The 24,424-nt window shown below is 34.0% G+C and overlaps 1 protein-coding gene across 1 annotated transcript in view; it reads left to right on the top strand.

Moving 5' to 3' along the window:
* LOC148950464 (histone-lysine N-methyltransferase SMYD3-like) overlaps positions 1-24,424 on the top strand; it is a 51,912-nt gene that overhangs the window by 9,689 nt on the left and 17,799 nt on the right. Inside the window, exon 4 of the mRNA XM_089091870.1 lies at positions 19,296-19,422. Within this exon, the coding sequence (XP_088947996.1) occupies positions 19,296-19,422 (127 nt within the window). The remainder of the gene's footprint in view (positions 1-19,295; positions 19,423-24,424) is intronic.

Below are 24,424 nucleotides of genomic sequence, written 5' to 3'. Positions count from 1 at the left end.
GCCTCCCCGTAGTAGCATAATATTTGTAGGCATGAATATATAATGAGTCGGAGGTAATAGGCTTGAGATTGTCTGTGCAGGATTTCGACTCTTGTTGATAGAAGAGCATCGCCAAGCGCTGAAAACCATGTTGTGACCAAAATGGGCCCAGGATTGCACAAAGCCTCCATTCATGGAGGTCCCAGGGACTTCTTGCTGTCCGGTTCTAAGCCGGCTTAAGCACTTCGGTGTAGACTTGAGAAGATATGTGATCTCCGTCCTGCACTGGTATCCGGGATCATTGCTTTTCCTGAGGCGAAACAAATTTCAATGATTTAAAGAACATGAAAATTGGAACTTGGAATGTTACGACATTAAAAAATGACTGTCGTATCGACATTTTGACTGACGAATTCAGACAATTCGAACTGGATCTATTAGGAGTTTCAGAAACTCATATCCCAGGGTTAGGAAGTATGAAAATAGGTGATATAGAATTTGTTTACTCAGGCAGGAAGGATGGGTTACATAGACAGGGAGTAGGGCTCATGATGAATAAGGAAGCTGCTAAGTCTTGTTTAGGCTGGGAAGGTATTAATAATAGAACACTAATTGCTCATTTTATGACTAGAAAGTTCAAGGTATCAGTTATAGTAGTATACGCCCCTGTAGAACCGACTGATGGAGATACTAGTGACTCAGATGAATTCTACTTACAGTTACAGGAGCAAATAGACAAGGTCCCACGTAGAAATATGATGTTATTGCTGGGAGATTTTAACGCCCAGGTTGGTAGAAATAAGGATAGATGGTATCCCAGCCTAGGTAAATTTGGTGTAGGAAAAGAAAACAGTAATGAATACAGACTTTTGCAATTTTGTAGGTATAACAATCTAGTTATAAAAAAATACGGTGTTTGGTCATAAAATGGCTCATAAGCTAACATGGTATTCACGTGATGGTAAGACAGCAAACCTTATTGATTATGTTATAGTAAATCGAAGACTGGCAGGATCAATACAAGATACTAGGGTATATAGGAGTGCTGTTATTTATGTTAAAAGTAAAGATCACCATCTAGTAGTGTCAAGGGTTAATTTAAAGCTGAAATATCGGAAGGGTAATTACCTCCCGGGAAGTTATGATGTTAGTAGACTCCAGGATAAAAATTTAAGAGAAACTTTCCAGGAACAGCTGAATACTAAACTTAAGAGTTTAAAATTTGATAATGTGGAAGATGGTTGGAATAATTTTAGAAAAATAATTTGTGAAGTTGCTGAAGGTGTCTAAGGGAAGAAAGCAAGAACTGCATCTAAGAGTATTAGTGAAAAAGCTTTAAGTTTAATAGAAATGAGAAAGGACTTGTACAAGAATTATCTGAGTGATAGATCATATGAAAACAAAAGGAATGTAAAAAAAGTGGAGAAAGCAATAAAATATGAACTACGGAGGTGTGAAGTGGAGGCCATGGATAAAACTTCCGAGGATCTAGAAGATGCAGCTAGACGGCATAATAGTAAAATATTGTACTGGCACGTTAACAAATTGAGAGGTAGTAGTCAATCCGGACTTCTCCCAGTTAAAGATAGGAATGGGGTGGCAATTAGCGATAAGACAAAAGCTAAAGCGAGATGGGCCGAACATTTTGAGAATTTGCTTAACCGAGATAGAGTTGCTGGAAAAAATATAGAGGAAAATGAATAAGTTTGTGATACCTTGGATGTGAAGGAAGATTTGTTTTTGTGAGGAGGAATTAGAAACAGTACTAAAAGGATTAAAGAATAATAAGGCTCCAGGTGCTGATAGGGTAGTAAATGAGTTTCTTAAATATGGTGGCTCTTAGGTTAGAAATAAGTTATTGGAGATTATGAATATGATTTTTGAAAAAGGGGAAGTACCTAACGATTTTAGGAAAACCTTAATTAAGCCACTTTATAAGAAAGGTGATAAGAGTGAGTGTGGTAATTATCGAGGCATTAGTCTGGTCTCTGTAGGTAGCAAATTGCTTAGTAATATTATACTTTTTAGACTGAGAGATGAGCAGTAGACAAAGTTTTAAGAGAAGAGCAGTGCGGTTTTAGAAAAGGTAGAGGATGTGTTGACCAAATTTTCACTCTTAGGTTAATAATTGAGAAGTGCCTAAGTTTTCAAACACCTTTGGTCCTCAGTTTTATAGATTATGAGCAAGCGTTCGATTCTGTTGATAGAGGAGCTTTAGTAAAGGTTTTATCCTTGTATGGTATACCAGACAAATACATTAAAGTGATTAGTGCTATGTACGAGAGTAACACTGCTGCGGTTAAGGTAGGAAATGAGGTTAGCAGCTGGTTTTGTATTAAATCAGGAGTTAAGCAGTGTTGTGTTCTATCCCCCTTTATATGGATTATTTTGATGGACTTTGTTTTAAGGAGCACAGGAAAGGCAATGGGAGACCACGGAATCAAATGGGGAGGAAAAAGTCTCCTGGACTTGGATTATGCTGATGATTTAAGCATCCTAGATGATAGTGTGAGCAAAATGAATGAAGTTTTAGAGGCTTTGCGAGTTCAGGGTGCTAGTATTGGTTTGAAAATTAATGTTAGGAAGACCAAGTCACTAAGGCTAGGAATAAGTGAAGATGAAAACGTGACGTTGGGTAATGAAAAGATTGATCAGGTGGGCAGTTTCACTTACCTTGGTAGTATTATTAGTAAAGATGGTGGGAGCAGTGAAGATGTTAAAAATAGAATAGCCAAGGCTCAGGGTGTTTTTTCACAGTTAAAAAAAGTCTGGAAGAATGGGAAGATAAGTCTGCAAACCAAGATTAGAATCTTAGAAGCTACAGTGATGACAGTGGTCAAATATGGCTCTGAAGCATGGACGCTCCGAAAAGCGGATGAAGATTTGCTAGATGTTTTCCAGAGAAATTGCTTAAGGATTGTTCTGGGTACCCGGCTGACTGACCGTATTTCAAACAATAGGCTATACGAAAAATGTGGTTCAATACCGCTTTCTAGGTCTATAATGAAAGAAAGGTTGAGGTGGTTAGGGCATGTTGTTCGGATGAGGGATGACAGATTGCCAAAGATTGTTCTTTTCGGCCAACCATCTAGGGCTAAACGGAAAGCAGGTCGTCCCGTCTGGGTTGGGAGGACGTCATAAAGAAAGATTTAAAGGAAATTAGAACTTCACGGAAGGGTGTAAAAAGGGAGGCTTTGAATAGATTGGGATGGAGAAGGAGCGTGCGTAGCTGTGTTGGTCTCAAGCGGCTTGGTGCTGAGCTGAGTTATTAGTAGTAGTAGTAATAAGGGTTAGCATCTGTCAGCTACTTTGAATGTTTTTATAGGTGACAGAAAAATAAAAATACCGAGCGAAACATTTCTTTGTACATGAAAATCTTTTTTTTTCCGAAATGAAGCGATTGACGATGATATCAGAAAAGATTTTAAACTTTAGAAATGTTATATTTGTATGAGAAGGTAAAATAAGACAGTGAAGTGAGGTTCCAAAGGTGTCCCCGCTCCCCACCGCCTCTCACCAGTGCATTTAAATCTAAAAAAAATTACACATTTATTTTGGCTATAAAGGTGTTGATGGCATAAAGTTCAACTCCAGAGAGGGGGGGGGGGATCCAAGATACAATAATGCTAAAATTGAAATAGTTACATCCCACCTCCTAACACAATTCATCGCTAGTCCGAACTTTCAACTTCGAACATGTGTCATTACTGGCTGATGGCGTAAAACCATGTTACCAATTTCCATAATATTCCCATAAATGATATTTCATATCTTTGCTACTATTTGGCAAAGCTAATTATTTATATATTAATTGTTTGTTTGACTTTATTTTTTTATTAAATTGTCTTAGTCCATTGATGCCAAAATTTTAATATTCGAAAAGTTCTTTAAACATATAACTTATTCAACGATTGGTCTATTTTATAATTATTATTCTATTAATTTAGCAGTATAGATGAGCGTAAACATACGGTACTTCTTTTTCTAGCATAAAAAAATTCTACGATTCCAAAACTATGATTTTGAGCAAGATCACCTTCCCAACTGACTCAACCTTTTTATCAGGGCTCCTTAAGTAATTCCTGACTCTAGCAACAGTAAGTAGTGAGTATATGATAAGCTATAAGAATACGAAATTATAAAGTTTTACTTAAACAAGCTTTTCAATATTTATTTAGATAAAGAGTAAATAAAATTTTGAATTTATTTTCTTGTTTACTTGTTTGTTGATTCAGGATGCGATTTCTTGGCTGAGAAGCAGAAGAGCTTGAATGAGCAGTAAATTCGTTTAGTGAAGGATGAGTAAAAAAGATAATTTATTGAAAAAAGGTAAAGGGTTCTATTTCTTTTAAAGTGTAAAAAAGGGGAGAAAGAACAAGAGGCATAAACAAGAATTTTACAGAGAATAAAACTAACTTAAGGTTAAGAACCCCTGATTTTTATTTTAACTTTACAATTACAAGAAGGCTGATCTGTTGCAGCAACTTTTTATGTAAGAATAAATGCCATTACACAAACAGACGGGCAACAGATAAAAGCTTACACTGATTTTTTCGAAATTTACTGCTTATCTCTTTTTACAACCTTGAAAAGAAAAAGGGCTTTAACTGATTGTATTTTAAAGACATGTAAAGAATTGATAAAAAAATAAATAAACAAAGAACAGGACTAAAACACATAACTGACCCTAAAAAAGAAAGAACCAAATTAATATTCAGTCTTCAATGAAGTTTGAGCATTAAAATGCTCAAATGGTTGACGGCTTCCGTCGAACGTAAAAGATTATTGCGAAAAGCAGAAGAACAAACTTTGAGAAACACAAAAGGATACTTTACTCATAATTATGACAAGGCGTCTGTCTATGAGTTTATAAAGTAAGCAAAAGGTTAAACATATTATATATATTCGATAATTAGGGTTAGATGCTTCTAAGGGGTGCTTAGCAGAATCATAAAACAAATGTGCATCCAATAATCGTTAGCGTTGACTATCAATGCTCTTTTCCCCTTCCATTTGTTTAGAAAACTAGAATAGACAGAATTTACTGGAGTCACTATGTATATTTTGATGAATTATGTTTTTTTTACTATTGAAAGCCATGTCTATTGCAACTATTTTTTTATGTTAAACTGAACGCCATTACACAAAAAGATGACAACAGTATAAAAGCTAACACGAACTTAGTTGCAAAATTTACTGCTCAGCTCATTAATTTCTTATCCTAGAAAAGAAAAAGGAAGTTAATCGATTGGAGATAAAAGACATGTAAAGAAGTGATAAAAAAATAAATAAACAAAGAACAGGGCTAAAACACATAACTGACCGTAAAAAAGAAAGAACCAAATTAATGTTCAGTCCTCAATAAAGTTTGAGCATTAAAATGCCCAAATGGTTGAATTCTTCCGTCGGACGTAAAAGATTATTACGAAAAGCAGAAGAACAAGCTTGGAGAAACACAAAAGGATACTTTACTAATAGTTATGACAAGGCGTCAGTCTATGAGTTTATAAAGTAAACAAAAGGTTAAAAATATTATATTTGTTCAATAATTAGGGTTAGAGGCCTCAAAGCGATGCTTATCAGAATCATTAAACAAATTTGCATCCAATAATCGTTAGCGTTGACTATCAATGCTCTTTTCCCCTTCCATTTGTTTAGAAAACTAGAATAGACAGAATTTACTAGAGTCACTATGTATATTTTGATGAATCATGATTTTTTTTTAGTATTGAAAGCCATGTCTATTGCAACTACTTTTTTATGTTAAACTGAACGCCATTACACAAAAAGATGACAACAGTATAAAAGCTAACACGAACTTAGTTGCAAAATTTACTGCTCAGCTCATTAATTTCTTAGCCTAGAAAAGAAAAAGGAAGTTAATCGATTGGAGATAAAAGACATGTAAAGAAGTGATTAAAAATAATAATAATAAACAAAGAAATATATATTTATACATATTTCGAAATACCTAGAAATATATATTAAATGTATCAGAAGAAATATGTATTCTCTTGAAATATGTTTTCATATTTTATGAGGTTTAGGGAAAACAGTATTCGGAATAGGGCTGCATGGGGGAAATTTAAGCCACAGTTGACGATAATTTTTTTCTAACGTTTTTTTCTTGTCTTTCTGCCCTTACAAGAAGATTTTTCCTCAAAGTTTAAAGTTTTATTTCATTGTTATTCATTCAACTAATATGTAATGCAGGTGTTGTCTTACAAGTAAACCATAAACCTAAAAAAAATATCATCTGAAAACAATTCTGTAATAATAATATTATAATATTTTTTTTAATTTAATTTGTTGAAAAAATTATAATTAATTTACCTAAAATTTTGAAATTCCGCTCTGAATTTTTTTTTTTTAGAAATTCTGATAAATCAACAAATCAATCAGTTTTCTTCCGCTTCTGGAGCCTTTCCTATCTTTTTAGAAAATTGAGTATTTCTGACCTATTTTTACAAGCTATCCAACAAATCACTCTACAAACTATCCAAAGAGATGTTGTGTATCTTAAAATGGACTTGACGAAGCAAGTCCATTTTATATTTATATATAAAATGGACTTATGTCTATTTTTAAGTTAGCGCCTCTTAAGTTTGAGTGAATTTCGGTTTAACAGCTTAGCTAAGCTTAAAGAAAAGATAAATGAAAACTGCATTAAAGTAATTGTAATTAAAGTTCATAATCACTCACCAAATGAAGTTTTGATTATAATCTCCGACAGTTCGGAGAGCCCTATTGAGTTGTGGGCTCTAACGTGGATTAATATTTTGTGTCAGGTTCCAATTCCTCCAGTTGATAAGTTACCGTTTCAGGATCTACTTCTGTTTTAAATATCTGTCCTGCTTGTCTCCAATAGGGGTCAAAGGTAGTGTTTTGGATCTGAGAAAGAAACACATTAAAAATGAACACTAATCGTCATTTTGTTATATACATAAATGTATATATATATATATATATATATATATATATATATATATATATATATATATATATATATATATATATATATATATATATATATATATATATATATATATATATATATATATATATATATATATATATATATATGTTTAGTCTTACCCATTAAACGTTATGCGCCTTAGAAAATTTGACTTATTTTCGAACAAAGAGAGAAACACCCCCTAAAAGTCATAGAACTTTAATGAAAATCACACCATCGGATTCAGCGTATCAGAGAACCCTATTGTAGAAGTTTTAAGCTCCTATCTGCAAAAATGTGGAATTTTGTATTTTTTGCCAGAAGAAAGATCACGGACGCGTGTTTTTTTTTATTATTATTATTAATTTATTTCCCCAGGGGTGATCGTATCGATCCAGTTGTCCTAGAATATCGTAAGAGTCATTTGAACGGAAATTAAAAGTTCTAGTGCCCTTTTCAAGTGACCAAAAAAAATTGGAGGGCAATTTGGCCCCCTCCCACGCTCATTTTTTCCCGAAGTCACCCAATTAAAATTTTGAGATACCAATTTTGTTCAGCATAGTCGAAAATATAATAAATATGTCTTTTAGGATGACTTAATCCCCCAAAGTTCCCAGGGGAAAGGCTGCAAGTTATGAACTTTGCTCATTGTTTACATATAGTATTGGTTATTGGGAAGTATACAGACATTTCCAGGAAGGATTTTTTTCTCGTGGGGGGGGGAGGCAGGGGGCTCGAGGAGGAGGTTACTCGGGAGAATCTTTTCTTGGGGTAAGGGACATTTATATGAAGGGGGCGCCGGATTTCCCAGCATTATTTAAAAAACGATCAGAAATTATATATAAAAAAAAACACGTTTTTTCAACTGAAAGTGAGAAGCAACATTAGAACTTAAAACGAACAGAAAGTATTACGTATATGAGTGGGTTCGCTCCAAGTCAGTACCTCGCTCTTTTCGCAACAGTTTTTTTAGTGCTTTCAAAAGAGCTATCTGTTCTAATTAAACGGCCTTTGTGATTCAGGGGTTTGTGAATTAATTTTTTTTGACTTTTAACGTAAGGAGCGTGGTATTGACTAAAGGGAGAACCCCCTCATATACGTAATAACATATACGTAAAAAAAACAAAAAAAACAAGCGATACGGCTCAATAGTAATCGAAACTTTTAAAAACGGAATTTTGATGTCAATAAATGTATCAAAAGAATGGGCTTATAATGCTGATTCTAAATATATAAATTTTATTAAGTTAAGTATTACTCATCAAAGGCTACGAGCCTGAGAAAATTTACATGATTTTTTATAGAGGGGGGAAACATCCCCTACAAGTGAAAGAATTTTAATGAAAATCACATCGTCAGATTCAGCGTATCAGAAAACTCTATTACATACGTTTCAATCTCATATCTGCAAAAAACTGCAACTTTGTATTTTTTGCCAGAAGAAAAATATACGAATATAGAAGGTCGTTACGTAAGTTAATTTGTAAATTACATCAGAATCAAGTTTAGAGACAGCCATTTAGCAAAAGAAAAGTAAAATTTTTATAAAAATTTTGTTTACTTATTCAATGACGGTGAGCCAAATAAAATATGCATTAACTAAAAAATGATCAGAAATTAAATAAAAAAACAAGTTTTTAAACTGAAAGTAAGGAGCGACATTAAAACTTAAAACGAAAAGAAATTATTCCGTATATGAAAGGGGCTGTCCCCTCCTCACCGCCTCGCGCTTTACGATAAATTTTTACTCTGTCTCACAACTTTATTTTTTAAAACAATAAAAAACTTTAGCGTAAAGAGCGAGGCGTTGAGGAGGGGAAAGCCCCTTTTTAATGTCGCTCCTTACTTTCAGTTTAAAAAACTTGTTTTTTTATTTAATAAATAAAAAGGATTCACCGATGGCCCATTCTTTAGAGGGGTTTCCGAAGTTTCAACGCCATTTAGCGTTTGGTAACAACTGACATTTTCAACCTCAACGCCATTTAGCGTTTGGTAACAACTGACATTTTCTCAAGCCTCGTAATCGTTTCTCTGTCAGAAAATGAGAGCAGATACCTATTACTACCCTTATCGTACCAATTAGACGGTTAAATTATTTATTTCTATTATTCAACTGAAAAAAAAAACATAACTAGTAAAACTTAGATAGTAGATTTAAATTAAACGAGAGAAAAATAAAAGCCAACACCCAATTTCCCAGATATCTTAGAAAAGCAATCTAATTTCTAATAATTTGGGCCTGATGGATATTCAGTTTTGATGAGACTTACACCATCAGGAAGTGTAAATTTTCTTTTTCCTATTAATCGGAGCAGAATTTTCTAATCTAACTTCAGGAAAAGTCAGTCCCTAAAAATGTTTTAGCCTACCTGCTCAAAAAATACTGAAAATCAGTTCAAAGGAATCATTCTTTGGTTGATCTGGTCACTTTGGGAATTCCTGTCCTGTCACCCACCTTGATTGACAGATAAGCCAAGAAAAGGTAACTAGATTTTTATGTCTGTATCCATACTTGTAAGCTTCCCGCTTTTTCAGTTTTCTACTTGAGAATCCAAATATTGGATTCTAAGTAAAATTTTGGACACAATTTGATTATTTAATTAATTCAACCGAACGCCTCCAACAAGAGGCCCGTTCGAACGCCGCCGAAGTGTCGTAACACCGCCGGCGCGCCGCTGCCAGTAGAGGCAGCGGCGTTTGGTCGACTTTAAATTAATTTTGCGCCAATTCTTTATTGCGTCAACCGCAAAGTCGGAGCTTTTCCTTCTCGTGTGGTTTAGTATTTCGATTTTCATGATTAGAAATCAAGCAGGGCTTTCACTATCCCCAAATTGCCGGGTATTTCCCCGGAAATCTATGCGTCACCCCCAAAAATCACGCAATCACGGTGTTGCCCCTAGCGATTTATCACCAGTGACTTTCCCTGCCAAATAATACTTTGCATACCATGATTCTTCACTGCTCTCTTGTTAATTAATTTTTGTCTCTTTTGTTACTTTGCATAAAAACCAGACAGATGCAATATGCAATTGCAAATATTGCAATATACACAGTTCTTCATATGTTGACAAAAAAAAGTATCGCCTTATGAAATGAGTTTAAATCATTTCGAATCAGGTTTCCCAATCGCTATTTCTTACATCATTCGTAGTCAAGAATTTTATTTTCAAGTTGAATAGAATTATAGAAGGCATTCACTACTTTACAGCTTCAGCCTTCACTTGGATTTTGAAATTGACAGCCGACAGATTGTTTCTACTGCTGAATTTTAAATTTGCAGATTTTTTTTGTGTGCTGTTTTTAGATAAGATTTTCTTAATTTTTAATACTCAAATGTCGAACGCCTGATAAAAATACAATCTTCTTTCTGAAACATTTTTACCCCCTCCCCCCCCAAAAACAACCTTCTATTGAGACGAAATTTAGCTATAGACTAAGCTAATGTACAAGGTTGGGGAATTAAAGATTGAGCCGGAAGTTACACCAAAAATATGATTCATAAATAAATTGTAAATTGCCTACAGGGGGGGGGATAGGGGGCTATAATTTTTAAATGATAATACCTCCTTTTTTTATTGAAAGCAGGGGTGCCAAAAAGATAATTATTTTTTTCATTTAAAGTGGAGACAGAAGAAAATGATATCAAATTCCCTGGGAAACCATTGAAATATTTTGATAGACCCAGGCCCCCCCCCCCTATTAGGACTTTTTCATCGTATTGGGTATTTTCCAAATTCTCACAGGCTACTGGCCTAATATGACTTGTGTGTGTGCTCCCTTTTAATTAGATTCTTTGGATCTTATTGAATGCCACGGCGAATCTATGACTCAGTTTTCCAATAATTTGAGGTATATCTAAATAATTTTGTTGTTATCTTTGTACCCCTTTACTGTTACCCTCAACTTTTTTTCAAGGAACAATAAGCTGTTTAAAGTTATTTTGCGTTTTTTTTTTAACCATGTAGTGACCTATTTAATCATTAATTAAATCATTTTTCTAATGAAAGCTGAAACTTTATACTATCAAGGTGGTATCCAGAGGGGGGGGGAGTAGGGATGTATTACATTTAAATGATAATATCTTGAAATTTTTTTTTATTGAAAGAAGGGATCCCTAAAAGTTAACTTTTTTTTTTATTTAAAGCAGAGACGGCATCCTATCAAGGTGGTATCCAGAGGGGGGGGGGGGAGGGGTAGTGAGCTATCATATTTAAATGATAATACCTCGATTGATTTTTAGAGTAGGGGTGCCTGGTCCAGTTCCCAGGTTACATTAAAAGGCCAGGTCATAATAAAAGCTTTTAGTTTGGGAGGTTCAAGGAGGATTCTTTGACAGTCTTATGACATCAGGGTACTAGATGTTGCAACGTTCTTACGTATCTACAGTGGTTTAAAAAATTCAATCACCCCACAAATGATTACCAAAAATATGCACAAATATAACAAATGTAACATTTGGAATATTATAACACTTTTTTCAAAGCTTTGAAGAAAAGCAAAGAAGGCTAAATACCCCTAACTACACTTCAAACCTATTTTAAAAAGAAACTCTTGGGAGATTTCCATGGAAATGACCATAACAGAAGCTTTGAGCCTGGGTGGGGATCAAAGAGGAGTCTTTTGAGTATTTTGATCACAGGTGACTTATTGTTGCGACTTTCTTAAATTTTGTAATTTTTGTGAGCATTTGGAAATCAAAGCTTAAACTCAATAACTGATACTAAGTATCCTAACATTTTGCTTGGATTAAAAGCGAAAGACCAGGATGAAAATCCTCACATCTTCCTGGAGCTACTTCAGTCTGCATATTATTTCATTTAATTACATTTAAAACGGATATGCTTTCATTTTTTACCTAAGAAAATAGCTGGCACTTCATTATTCTTCATACCAAATAAACCATTAAGTGTTTTCTGTGTCATTGTAATTGAAGTCTTCTCATGTGCAGTGTTCATCATATATGTTTCAATTTGATAAATTTACTCCTTTTATATGCAGTTTATAATTTTACTGATATTATTTATTTATCATTTTATAATTTGTAATGAATCCCCCCCCCCAAAAAATTTTTTTTTTAATAATATCCAAAAGAGCAGTCAAAATTACTAAAACAGCAGCACTTCAGCCTTAGCCTACAGGACATATAGTCTATAAAGAAGCCAAAAAAGGTTTAAAATTTTTTTTTTTTAATTTGTTATTGAAAACTAGTTTTTAATACACTGTTTTTTACAGTAATTTTTCTCTTTTATTATGAAAATTTTAAATGCATTTAAGCCAATGCATAGAATGTATTTAAACATCAGAGAACACTACTGTGGAGGTTGTGATGCCTTCAGCCACATAGAAGACTGTCATACAGAACTTGCATCCACATGAACATTAATATCAGTCTCTGTCCACCCAAATTTCTTTAGTAAAATCATCATACAGAAAAGTTGAGGCATTATGCTTAAAGTGGTTGCTCTTACCTGTCACATTTTCGAAGGTAGCTCGAGCAGGTGGTTCAGGTGGAGAAGCTGGGTTCCAGGAAATCCAATTTTCCGCCTTCACTGTAAAAAAAAATGTTTGATTTTTAACAAAATGTTTGGCTGGAATTTATACAGCTCCGATAGCATCCTATCAAGATGGTATCCAGAAGGGGGGGGGTAGTGATCGAGAATATTTAAATGATAATACCGCGAGTTTGTTAATAAGTTAATTTTTTTTTATTCAAAGCAGAGACGGTATCCTATAAAGATGACTCAGTTTTCCAATTATTTGAGGTATATCTTAATAATTTCGCCTTTGTTGTTGTTGTATTTGTACCCCCCCCCCCCCCAAAAAAAAAAACCTTATATTTAGACTAAATTTAGCTACAGACTAAGATAATTTACAAGGTTGGGTAATTAAATATTTAGACGAATGTTACCCCAAAAATATTATTAATGAATAAATTTTAAATTTTTTCCTATAGGGGGGGGGGGAATAGAGGGCTATCATTTTTAAATTATAAAACCTAATTTTTTTTATTGAAAGCAGGGATGCCAAAAAGATAATTATTTTTTTAATTTAAAGTGAATACAGAAGAAAATGATATCAAATTCCCTGGGAAACCATTGATATATTTTGATAGACCCTGCCCCCCCCCCCCTATTAGGACTTGTTCATTATATTGGGTATTTTGCGATTTCTCATATGCTACTAGCCTAACTTGGTTTTGTGTGTGCTCCCTTTTAATTAGATTCTTTGGATCTTATTGAATGCAACGGCGAATCTATGACTCAGTTTTCCAATAATTTGAGGTATATCTGAATAATTTCGACATTTTTGTTGTTGTCTTTGTACCTCTATACTATTACCCTATTGACTTTGTCTCATAACTTTATTTTTTAAAACAATAAAAAACTTTAGCGTAAAGAGCGAAGTGTTGAGGAGGGCCCCTTTCATATACGGAATAATTTCTGTTCGTTTTAAGTTTTAATGTCGCTCCTTACTTTCAGTTTAAAAATATTTTTTTTTTTTATTTAATCCAATAAAGGCTGCATTGGGTGAAAAATTGATAAGAACGATTCGTCCATTAATTTCAGTACACTGAAAAATACTGCTGCTTTTATTCATGATTTAGACAACATCATGCAAATATATAACCAACGACCTCATCGATCTCTGTCCTATGTTAGCCCTCAGGAAGTTCATTGCAGTGAAAATACATTTGACACTTTTCTTAAACAATATTCCAGCGAAAAAAAAAAAAATTGTGAAGAAAAAATTCGATGTTGGCAATTCTGTTCGAATTAATAGAACCAGCAATATTTTTGAAAAGAGGAATTATTTATGGAGCACTGAACTTTTTAAAGTTACAAAAATCCTAGACATCGAGCCCACGACATATCGGCTGCGAGACACCAAAGATAAAGAGATTCTCGGTGTTTCTTATGAATATGAACTACAAAAAGTTAGAAACAGTAGTCAAATTTATCAAATTGAAAAGATATTAAAGAGCCGTACTCCTAGGGGTAAGAGACAGTTGCTTGTTCGTTGGCTAGGATACGACTCTGATTTTGATTCTTGGGTTGCAGTTGAAGACGTTAGCAAACCCAATGACATAGATATTTCTATGTGACATTCATATCCAATGTCTACAACCCTCTCTCCTACTATGAAATTCGATGGCTCGTATGAAGTGGCTCTTGTCGACTGTATTCTCAAAAATACCAATGATATCCTGAGAAAAGATCGCAAATACGATACAAAAATTAGACCCTATGATTGGCCGCCAGCCAATCAGGATGTAAATTTGGCACAATTTAAGTTTAAGGGACTTCTTGCTGTATTAGAAGGTAGCTAATTTAGGTAAATGGTAATGGTCAATTAAGGCTAATTCAGGATTACTTCAGGAAGATTTTGCTAGTAAATGAATCGAGCTTATAATGTTTAACAATGAAACACAGAACCAGCAGAAATTACAATAATTGTATAAAATCGTTGTTTTTCAATTCCACTTCCTTTGGTAGCTTTTTGATAATCAGAGTACTTTTTGCGTATGACATAAAGTACAATCCAGGAGTCAAGCGATATTCAAGAACGCCAGAAAAGCTGGGTTGCCCTCCATTCACTTTTGAATCTTACAAAGGACACTAAATATTTTCATTTCCAATTGAATTAGCTCTTTTTGAAGTTTTTACGACACCCCCTTCTATACAAAATGCATTGGCAAAACAAAAAATATTGTGTCAACATCGTTTTCTACTTCAGCAATGCTAATGCACTTCATATGATTTCTGTGGTGGTCGGTGTTTACGCTCCTTCCCCAGAATTCCTCCAAGTGGAAAATACCCCCCAAAACCACGTGCAAAATACCCTCGAGGAAAATAATCCCTTGGAAAATTACCCCCTCTCCCCGAGGCTGGTTGGTCTCCAATCACTTTTGACTTATAAAAAAGGACTAGAACTCTCAATTTCTGATCTAATAAGTACCTTCCGAAGTTTCTGCGACCATGAGGTGGAGGTTTGAACGAGCAAGGGGAAGTTCCCTGTCTATACGCAATAAGTTCGGCTCATTTTGGGGTTTAGTGTTCCTCTTTACTAACAGAATAACAGCATAGACCAGAAACATTCCCAGAAGTCATAAGGGAGTAGATAGTAATTTCAGATTTTGTTTATGCGTCTTTTAAAGTTTCTTTTGTATTTTCAACAGCGGGGGGTGTATTTTACACGAATTGATATTTTTCTGGGGGATTTTCCCAGGGAGAAAACGCATAGAACTGGTTTCAGGTCATTTTGAATTTTAATTATTATAGGAATTTATATCCGCTGAATTTATTCCAGGATTGTTATATATTCTTTGGACTATTTTGTGCAAAATGGCTATCTCATAATTTTGATCAGATGTATTTGGGAAAGAGAGCCGCAGGGCGGAGAGGAGGGCTTTTCCTCGAATCATTTTTGGCTCTTAAAAGGGAACTACAAATTTAAATTTCCAATCCAATAAGCCTTTTTCTAAAGTTTACAAAACCCCCCCTCCCATAAAAAAACCTTATAAAGGTCTTGTTATGTGATCTTTGGAATTTGTTTTGAACAAAATGGCTATCTCAAAATTTCTACCAGATTCATTTGGGGAAAAGATGAAGTGGTGGAGGGGGGGTGCTAGTTGCTCTCTGATCATTTTTGATCTTTATAAGGGCATTCGAAATTTCTTATAGTACTAATTTGCAACTATTAAAACTTTTAACCCTTGCCCTGAGGGCTTTTGAAGGGGGTGTTTTATCCACAAAGACATAATCACTGGCCCTTCAACTATGTTGAAAAAAAAAATGGCTATCTCAAATTTTTTATTGTATGATTTGGGAGAAAAATGGGTGTTGAAGGGGACTGGTTGCCCTCCAATCAGTTTTGAATCTTAAAAAGGGAAGTAGAACTTCCAATTCTCAATTGAATGAACTCCTTTCAAAGTTTATACGACAACTTCTTCTATACAATGTAGGGCCCGACCAATATGGATTTTTGGGGTCCGATACCAATACAATACCAATGTTTTTTTACAATAAATTCCCCTAAAAAAAAAAAAAAAAAAAAAAAAACATCATCTAAAGTTTTTAAAAACAATCAAACCAAATGAATTTCTAGGCTGGACCATAGTTCTATTTGAAGACGGTTTAATTACATTAACACAAATACATGACAATTTTATTGAAAGAGGCGAAAGAAATTTATTGAAACTGGTTGTTCGAAACACAACAACAATATAAATAGTGGAAATTTACATTTTAATCATTAACATATTAGTCAGAACCCTTTACTTTACATTCATTTGATATGGTCTCTTACTAAGAAATCAATGGTAGGCACATTGGATACAGGGGTGCAACATTTTAAGTTTGGAGGAGGAATCTAAAGGTTGTGTCGACAAGATTGTCTAGTATGCCAAAAAGTACTGACACATGAACTAAATTTCCAAACTGCACCCCTGACTACATGTCATGGTTTTAACCGATTTAATCCTGGATATTTCACCCACGCAGCTGAACATTCATTAAACAAAAATGTATTATTTATTGTAGTTGTTTTAGTAGAAGTTGTACGTTCTTGAACCCACCATATTTCGAACATTGCTGGACCAGGTCCAAGTGTGTTGTGTATTGACAAGAAATATACTTCGACCTCATTTGACTCACCTCCGCTGCTCTCTCCACCATAGTCAGATTTAGCTAGTTGCTCCACCCCTAAGGACTGGACAAGCAAAAATTACATTAGGAAGTCTGGTAACATCTTCTGAATAAGTTGCGTAAAAAAAAAATAAAAAAAAATGGCCAGTATCTTATACTTTTTTATGATGTCCAAAACTGACCCCCATGTCTACCCAATAATTTCAGACAGCGGATTTATTGGTCGGGCCCTGATACAAAGTGCCTTGGTCAGAAAAAAAAAATACATTGGGACCGTATTACTCTTTTTTAAAAATTTTCAAACTGATGAGCTTTGCTTTAATTCTAGATCATCAAGAATCCAAAGTTTTCATTTGTTAACTTTTCATTTGCAGTTGGTAATAATCGATAAATAGATCGATGTTTCGATAATTATCTTGTCTGTACTGTTGAAAACAAGGAGACAAAAAAATTGTTTATAGATGAAAGAATACACACTGGCAAAGAATTTGAATTATCTGCAGATCGTTGTCTTTGCAAAAGCGAAATGGTGGAATAAACGACTTAAATGAATCCCGCTTACGCACCTACACTGAAGAGGACCTTCTATTGCAGAACATCCTTGGATTTTAAAGACAGTATTGCATACTAACAAATTTTCGCGCACTTGTATATTTAGTCAATGCATTTTTTCATGTATATATATTTTTTTTAATTTTCCTTTATATGGAATTACTTGCTGAAAAGGCAAGTAAGTCCTTTTCATTTCTTTATATGGAACTTCTTTTTATTTGCTTTTTTGGCCAGTTGAATTCTGCTTCATTGAAACTTTTTTCTTATTTGTTGCATTATAACACTGTCAATATTCTATTCCTATTTTTCTTATTGAGAAATGTATCAAAGTATTTTTTTAGGTGGGGGGAGGGGAGGGGAATATTTCAAATATTTGAAATTATTCGAAACCCATAAAATCTTTAAGCAAATATTTAATTCGATATTTCATAACTTCTGAACTGCAGTGAATCACCTAATTTTGGATCTTGTGCAGTGCGGTGGGGGCCCTGAGATATGCAGTTTTCGTTTCAAGCTTCTGATATTACTAAATTACATTTTTTTTAAGCCTACTCATGCCTCCGTGACCAAGTGCGTAAACATGAGGTTCGGACAGTTCAATAAACAATTTTCAAGCGGCACACAACTTGTCTTTATTAACCTAAGAAATGATGAAATGACCGCATAACGAAAGCCCCATTTGAAGTGAATCTTTACACATTTACGCTTTATTGTTATTTCATCATCTTTGATACTAACGTTTTGTCTCTATGATCAATGATCAAGGATTGCTTTTGTACGGAATGTGGCCCTCATAATGTCAAGACGTTTTCTTTTAAGTATTATCATACTTTTTGGGAATCTTCCTTTTTTTTCTTTTTTCATAAAAAGAAGATTCTTATGGGCCTCTTATTTCTAGATAAGGTGCGGTGTATTTTCAGTATTTAACCCATTTCGTAATATTGTTTATTTTTTATACTAAAATGCTGAAAATCAAAAGCTTAAGTTTAGTAAAAGAAAGCTGTTATTTTTTCATGACTACAACACAGCTGAATTGTATTTCGTCACCAACCGTTTTGTACAGTCAATGTTGTTGATAGCCTTACGCTTATTGCCCAATGGAAAAGTTAAGAAAAACTTTCAAAAGTGACCACAATTGCTAGCTATCAGTACTTTGGTTCTCAGTTCTCAGAGGCACTTTTGATATCCTATTGCTGTCAATGGCCGCCATTACAGGGTGTCAACGCTTCGGGTGCTGAATTTGTTAATATTTGAACAATTTGCAAATATTTTAATCAGAATCAATTTTCGATTTAGTCCATCGTTCTATCAAAAATTGTTTCCTACAAAGTAGTTGAAATAAGGATAAGACCAACTGTGTATTCTTTGTTAATATTTTGAGCAATTTGCAGATATTTTGATTGTAAAAGTATTTTAAGATCTTTCGAATCGCAGATTTGACACTTAACATTTCTGGAAACATACAATATTTTCTTAATAAAGAATCTTCTTATGGACCTCTCACTTCTAAATAGAGAACGCAAAACCCATTTCGTAATATCGTTAAGTGGTTCTTCGCTTAAAAAAAATAAAATAAAACCTTAAGTTTATTTAAAAAAAGATGGCTACTTGTTTGATATATCCCCCCGCAGCTCAAGCTGTTCATGCATTGACGCACTGTAAACCGGTTTTTTTTCGCTAGCTTCTTTTAACTTAATGTGAGAAAAGACAAAGAGAATTGACAGAATAGATGGGAAATATATAATTTGGGCTATATGTTTGCACATTAGGGGTGAGGGTAAAGTATTTGGACAGCGTGAAGTCAGAAAACAATTCTTACATCATAATATCAGAATAGTTGTAGCTAACACATTTTGCATGTAGACCCGCATAAAGCCCAAATTTGTTTCCGAAGAATTATATTTTCTGTCGTACTTATGTATATTTTATTAGGATTAACCTAACTTCAATTCTTGAGCTGCAGGGGGTATATCATACAAGTACCAAAAGATCCATGTTTCATTAGCTGAGTTAAAGCTCGGTATTTACTGTTTTGAGCATTTAATGTTTTCTCAGCTCATAGAAGCATACTTAATAGCTTGTTGCAAATAATGACCTCTATTGTTGGTTGTCAATATTTTGATTCTAAATATATTGTTGATATGTCGTTGCTATTATTTTTTTAGGAGGTGAAGAAGTAAAGATCCTTGAATCCATTTGGTTTCTTTACACACATGCCACTGGTCGATCAAAAATTGTATTATATAAAGTCGAAGTTGAAAGAGGAATGACATGGCAAACGGCATATTCTAGGTAATTTTATACGCAGTCTTGTCGTAATTATGTGTTTAGATGGGTTTGTCAAAAATATTTCCTTCCAGGAAGCTTTACGAAAGACACTCTAAATTATTCAAAGTTGTTTTACTGTTTCTTTGCAATTATAGCAGCACGTTGTAATTGATTGGTCTATAGGATACCCCTCTTCTGCAATTGAGAACCACCAGTTTACCTGGCAACGTCAACTCTGTTTAGAATTTTCTCCAGAAAGAGATTATGTAGTAAACGTATAGGACTAGCACTTAAACATCACTGTACATAGTTTTATGAAATATGAAGCAAATTAGTTTAGTTATATGAAGCTTTAAAATAAATATCAAAAACATTTTTCGGCAATAAGAAGCTTCAATAAGGCTAAATACCCCTAACTACTCTTGAAAGCAATTTTAATAAGACACTCTTTGGAGATTTCCATGGATATGACCATAGCAGAAGCTTTGAGCCTGGTTCGGGGATCAAAGAGGAATCTTTGATTATTTTGACCACAGGTGACTCATTGTTGCGACTTTCTTAAATTTGGTAATTTTTGTGAGCATTTGGAAATCAAAGCTTATACTCAATAAATGATACTAAGCGTCCTAACATTTTGCTTGGATTAAAAATGACAAACTAGGATGAAAATCTCAACATCTTCCTGGAGCTACTTCAGTCTGCACATTATTTCATATAATTACATTTAAAACGGACGAGCTTTTCATTTTTTACCTAAGAAAATAGCCGGCACTTCATTTTTCTTCTTACCGAATAAACCATTAACTGTTTCTTGTTTCATTGTAATTGAAGTGTTAATCATGTATTTTTCAATTTGATAAATTTACTCCTTTTATAATTTGACTGATATTATGTATTTATCAGTTTATAATTTGGAATGAATCCCCAAAAGAAAAAATGAATAATATCCAAAAGAGCAGCCAAAAGCAATAAAAAAAACAGCAGTTCAGCCTTAGCCTACATGACATATATTCTATAAAGATGCCAAAAAAACTTTAAAATGTTTTTTTTTTTAAATTGTTATTAAACAACGGTTTTTAATAAAATAAACCTTTTTGGGAATCCAAAAGAGCAAAAAAAACAAAAAACAATCAATATCAAAGTTGCCTATTTAAACTGTTTTAAAGGTGACAAAACAGATATAGGCAAAGGGCATTATGAAAAAATTAAGCTTTTGAGTTCAAAGTTATATTCAAAGTTTTTAACCAGATAACTGACGAATTTTGATATACGGTATTTGAGGTTTTGTATGCAGTAATGCTTGATGAAAAATATATTAATTTTGATAATTATTTATTTTAAGAATGCATAGCTAATAGATACTTCAACTACTCGTATTATGCAAGGGTTCGGAAACGCCACAGCCATTTCGTTTCTACCAGATTTCTACTTCTCTTGATGAATAACGAAGAAGAACAGTTTCCAACCAGCGACTTTTGTGAATTTTTTAACTCATGAATAGGCTCGAATCTGTTGTAAATTTAAGCTGTGATTTAAGAAAGACTGATGAAAACATTAATGTTTGCGGCCAACATTGATCGCACCGGCGGCGCGCCGCCGATATCTTACCGGCGATGCGCCACCAACATCTTACCGGCGGCATGGCGCACTGTTTTTGGCCCCGCCACCGCCGGTCTTCCCTCATCGGCGCGGTGCCGGGGTCTACTTTGTACCCCTTTACTATTACCCTCAATTTTTTTTTTCAAGGAACACTAAGCTGTTTAACGTTATTTCGCGTGTTTGTTTGAACCATAGAGTGACCTAGTTAATCATTAAATAAATTATTTTTTTAATGTAAAGTTGAGAGGGTATCCTAGCAAGGTGGTATCCAGAGGGGGGTGGGGTGGGGTAGGGAGGTATTACATTTAAATGATAATATCTCGAATTTTTTTTATAATGAAAGCAGGGATTCAAAAAAGTTAATTTTTTTTAATTTAAAGCAGAGACGGCATCCAGAGGGGGGGGGGGGAGCTATCATATTTAAATGATAATACCTCGATTTTTTTTTGAAAGCAGGGATGCCAATAAATTATTTTTTTTTATTTAAAGCAGAGACGGTATCCTATCAAGATGATGGTATCCAGAGGGGGGGGCGTAGGGAGCTATTATATTTAAGTGATAGTACCTTGATTTTTTTTTATTGAAAGTAGGGATGCCAAAAAGCTATTTTTTTTAATTTAAGTAGAGACGGTATTCTATTAAGGTGGTATCCAGAGGGGGGGGGGGCGGGCGGTAGGGAGATAATATATTTAAACGATAGTATGTCAAATTTATTTGTTTTTTAAAGCAGAGATGCCAAAAAGTTAATCAATTTTTTTAATTTACAGCAGAGAAGGTACCTTATCAAGGTGCATGGTATCCAGGGGGGGGGGGGTTAGGGAAGTATGATATTTAAATGATAATATCTTGAATTTTTTATTGAAAGCAGGGATGACAAAAAATTAATTTTTTTTTTTTAATTTAAAGCAGAGATGGTATCCAGAGGGGGGAGGGGTGCATAGGGAGTTATTATATAAGTGATAGTAAATTGATTTTTTTTTTTAAAGCATGGATTGAAAACATCAATTTTTTTTAATTTAAAGTAGGTACGGTAACCAATCAAGCTGGTATCCCGAGGTGGGGGCAGAGGGAGTTACTATATTTTAGAGATAGTACTTTGATTTTTTTTATTGAAAGCAGCGATACCAAAAAGTTTTTTTTTTTAATTTGACTCAGTGAAGTTCTAAGGAACCATTGGGGTCTAGGGGGTGGGGGGTAGGGAATTATTATTTTCAAATAATAATATCTTGAATTTTCTTATCGAAAGCAGCCTCAGGCCACACAAAGTGGATTGGTTCATTTTTATTCATGACAATTATAGCCACATCCCGCAGTTAGAATAGACTTCCAAGTTTGACTGAAGGAATTTTTTTCGACCAGTTGACCCCTAGATTTTTTGTCCCTCCACACTATTTTGAAAAATACCTTTTTTTACACATACTAATATTTGGACTGTCATTACCAGCTTACTCGTCACGCGTTGCCATGATCTTAAAAGAAAGGAAATTCAATGAGAATACCCTTAAGGAAAATTTCTAAACGTTCACTATCTTAGTTAAAAGTTTTAAAGTCATAATGTTTTCATTTTAGTTTAATTATAATTGAGAAACAAATTCGAATCATACAAGATTATGTTGAATTGCTTTGAGGCTGTGGGGGATTAAGTCATCCTCAAAGATATGGTTATTGTACTTTTCGACCATAGTGAACAAAATGGTAATCTCAACATTTTGATCGGGTGACTTTGGGAAAACATTAACGTGGGAAGGGGTCTAGTTGCCCTCCCTTTTTTTTACTTAAAAAGGCCACTAGAACTTTTTAATTTCTGTTCAAATGAACACTGGGGGGGGGGGGGTTCAAGATTTCATTATTTTACACCAACGGTTATCAGTAATCAAATCAACACAACTAGTATTTATGATAGATAAAAAGATAAAAAATAAAATAAATACACAAATAAAGAGACAAAACTCATACTCAAAAATATTAATTATCTAAGCATTGATGTCAAAATCCTTTGGTATTAGTGCCTTCAAATCTACCCACAAGTCTTCAACTTTGACCCAACAAAAGCTGCTCAAAGCAACCCTGTTGCTGACCAAAGAAGCAGTGGTTTGAAGGCCTATCTGAGTTCCTGATGATGGCAAACATCAGACTGAGGAAAATGCTTGCCATGGACCGAAGTGGATAGGAGGCAGACATCACTCCCTAGGCCAAACTAAAAACTCCTTGCCGTTAGGGGGGGGTATTTTATTTGTCAAAAAAATAAACAAAACCATTAAATAAACATAAAATTTTCAATCTAAGTGTCTGTTTTTCTTCTACAATCTTTTTCTTTCTAAAAAGATGCTATTCTAGACCTTTGGTGCCTGTTGTCCATATTTAGATAGTTTAGTTTAATCAAAATATTTATCTGAAATAAGGAGCTGTTCAACTAATTTGTGGGTGGTGGAGGGCTATTTAATTTTTGCAACAATGTTTAGTTCTTAGAAAACACAGCCTTAGGTAGGATGAAAAAGGCTTTCTGGCCTTTCTTGCAGTGGCCAAGCAAGTTGGGTCATTTAGAAACCTGACATTTTTTATTGACTTTGACTGACATGCAAACTTTGACTGAAAAAACTTGACTGACTTGATGAACTTTTAAACTGAAAAATATCATTGGTGGATGCCAAACAATACACAAAAAAATGTCCACTGTTATTCATGAGCCAATTTAATTGAATTCACATAAAGTGTATTTTCAAACATTTGCTTAGAGCTAAGACAGGGGCCTAGGGTCAAGTTTTCTGCCATATATCCCTATTCCTTAGTTTACCCATCCCCTTAATCCCCTATTTTTTCTCTGTTATCCTATCCTTACCCCATATCTAAATTTTAGTAAAAAACATTTTACCTTAATTTTGGCTTTTCTATCTCTTTTTCATTTGCTCTGAATTTTATACATTTTCTATTATTCCATTTGAATTTTAAGCCTTATCAAGGACTTCTTCTTCAAAACAAAAGTTTATGACTTAACCCTATCCAACAAAGTTGTTCCAACATGAAACCAACTTTTTATATTTTTTTTTTTACCATGATATGTGGTTAAAATAATGAACCACTGGTCTAGCATATGCCTAGCAACACTATCTGACGAGCAAAATTTTATAGGCAGCCTAACTGACACCTAGTGAGGTGACACCTAGTATTTAGATTGGACCACGTGCTGTTTTTTAATAAAAAGTAAGAAAGATTAAAATACTTAGAAATAGTGGTATCTTTAATGTTGTTTTCCTGTCAATTTGTTCTTTGTGTAGTCAAGTACAAGTTAGTAGCATCACAGTTTCAGATATGAAGCACAATAAGGAGATATTGGACATGAGAGGCTGGTCATCCCCAATGACCACCTTGCAGCATATGCTAAAGTGTTTTTTTTGGCATGGTTTGAGCTTGAGACCACTAAAGCAGC

This window comes from Artemia sp. Qi Xiang Cuo, chromosome 7 (genome assembly GCF_049724085.1).
Source record: "Artemia sp. Qi Xiang Cuo chromosome 7, ASM4972408v1, whole genome shotgun sequence".
Taxonomy (NCBI): domain Eukaryota; kingdom Metazoa; phylum Arthropoda; class Branchiopoda; order Anostraca; family Artemiidae; genus Artemia; species Artemia sp. Qi Xiang Cuo.
Note: the sequence above shows the minus strand (reverse complement) of the source record. Positions and strands in the feature narration are given on the sequence as shown.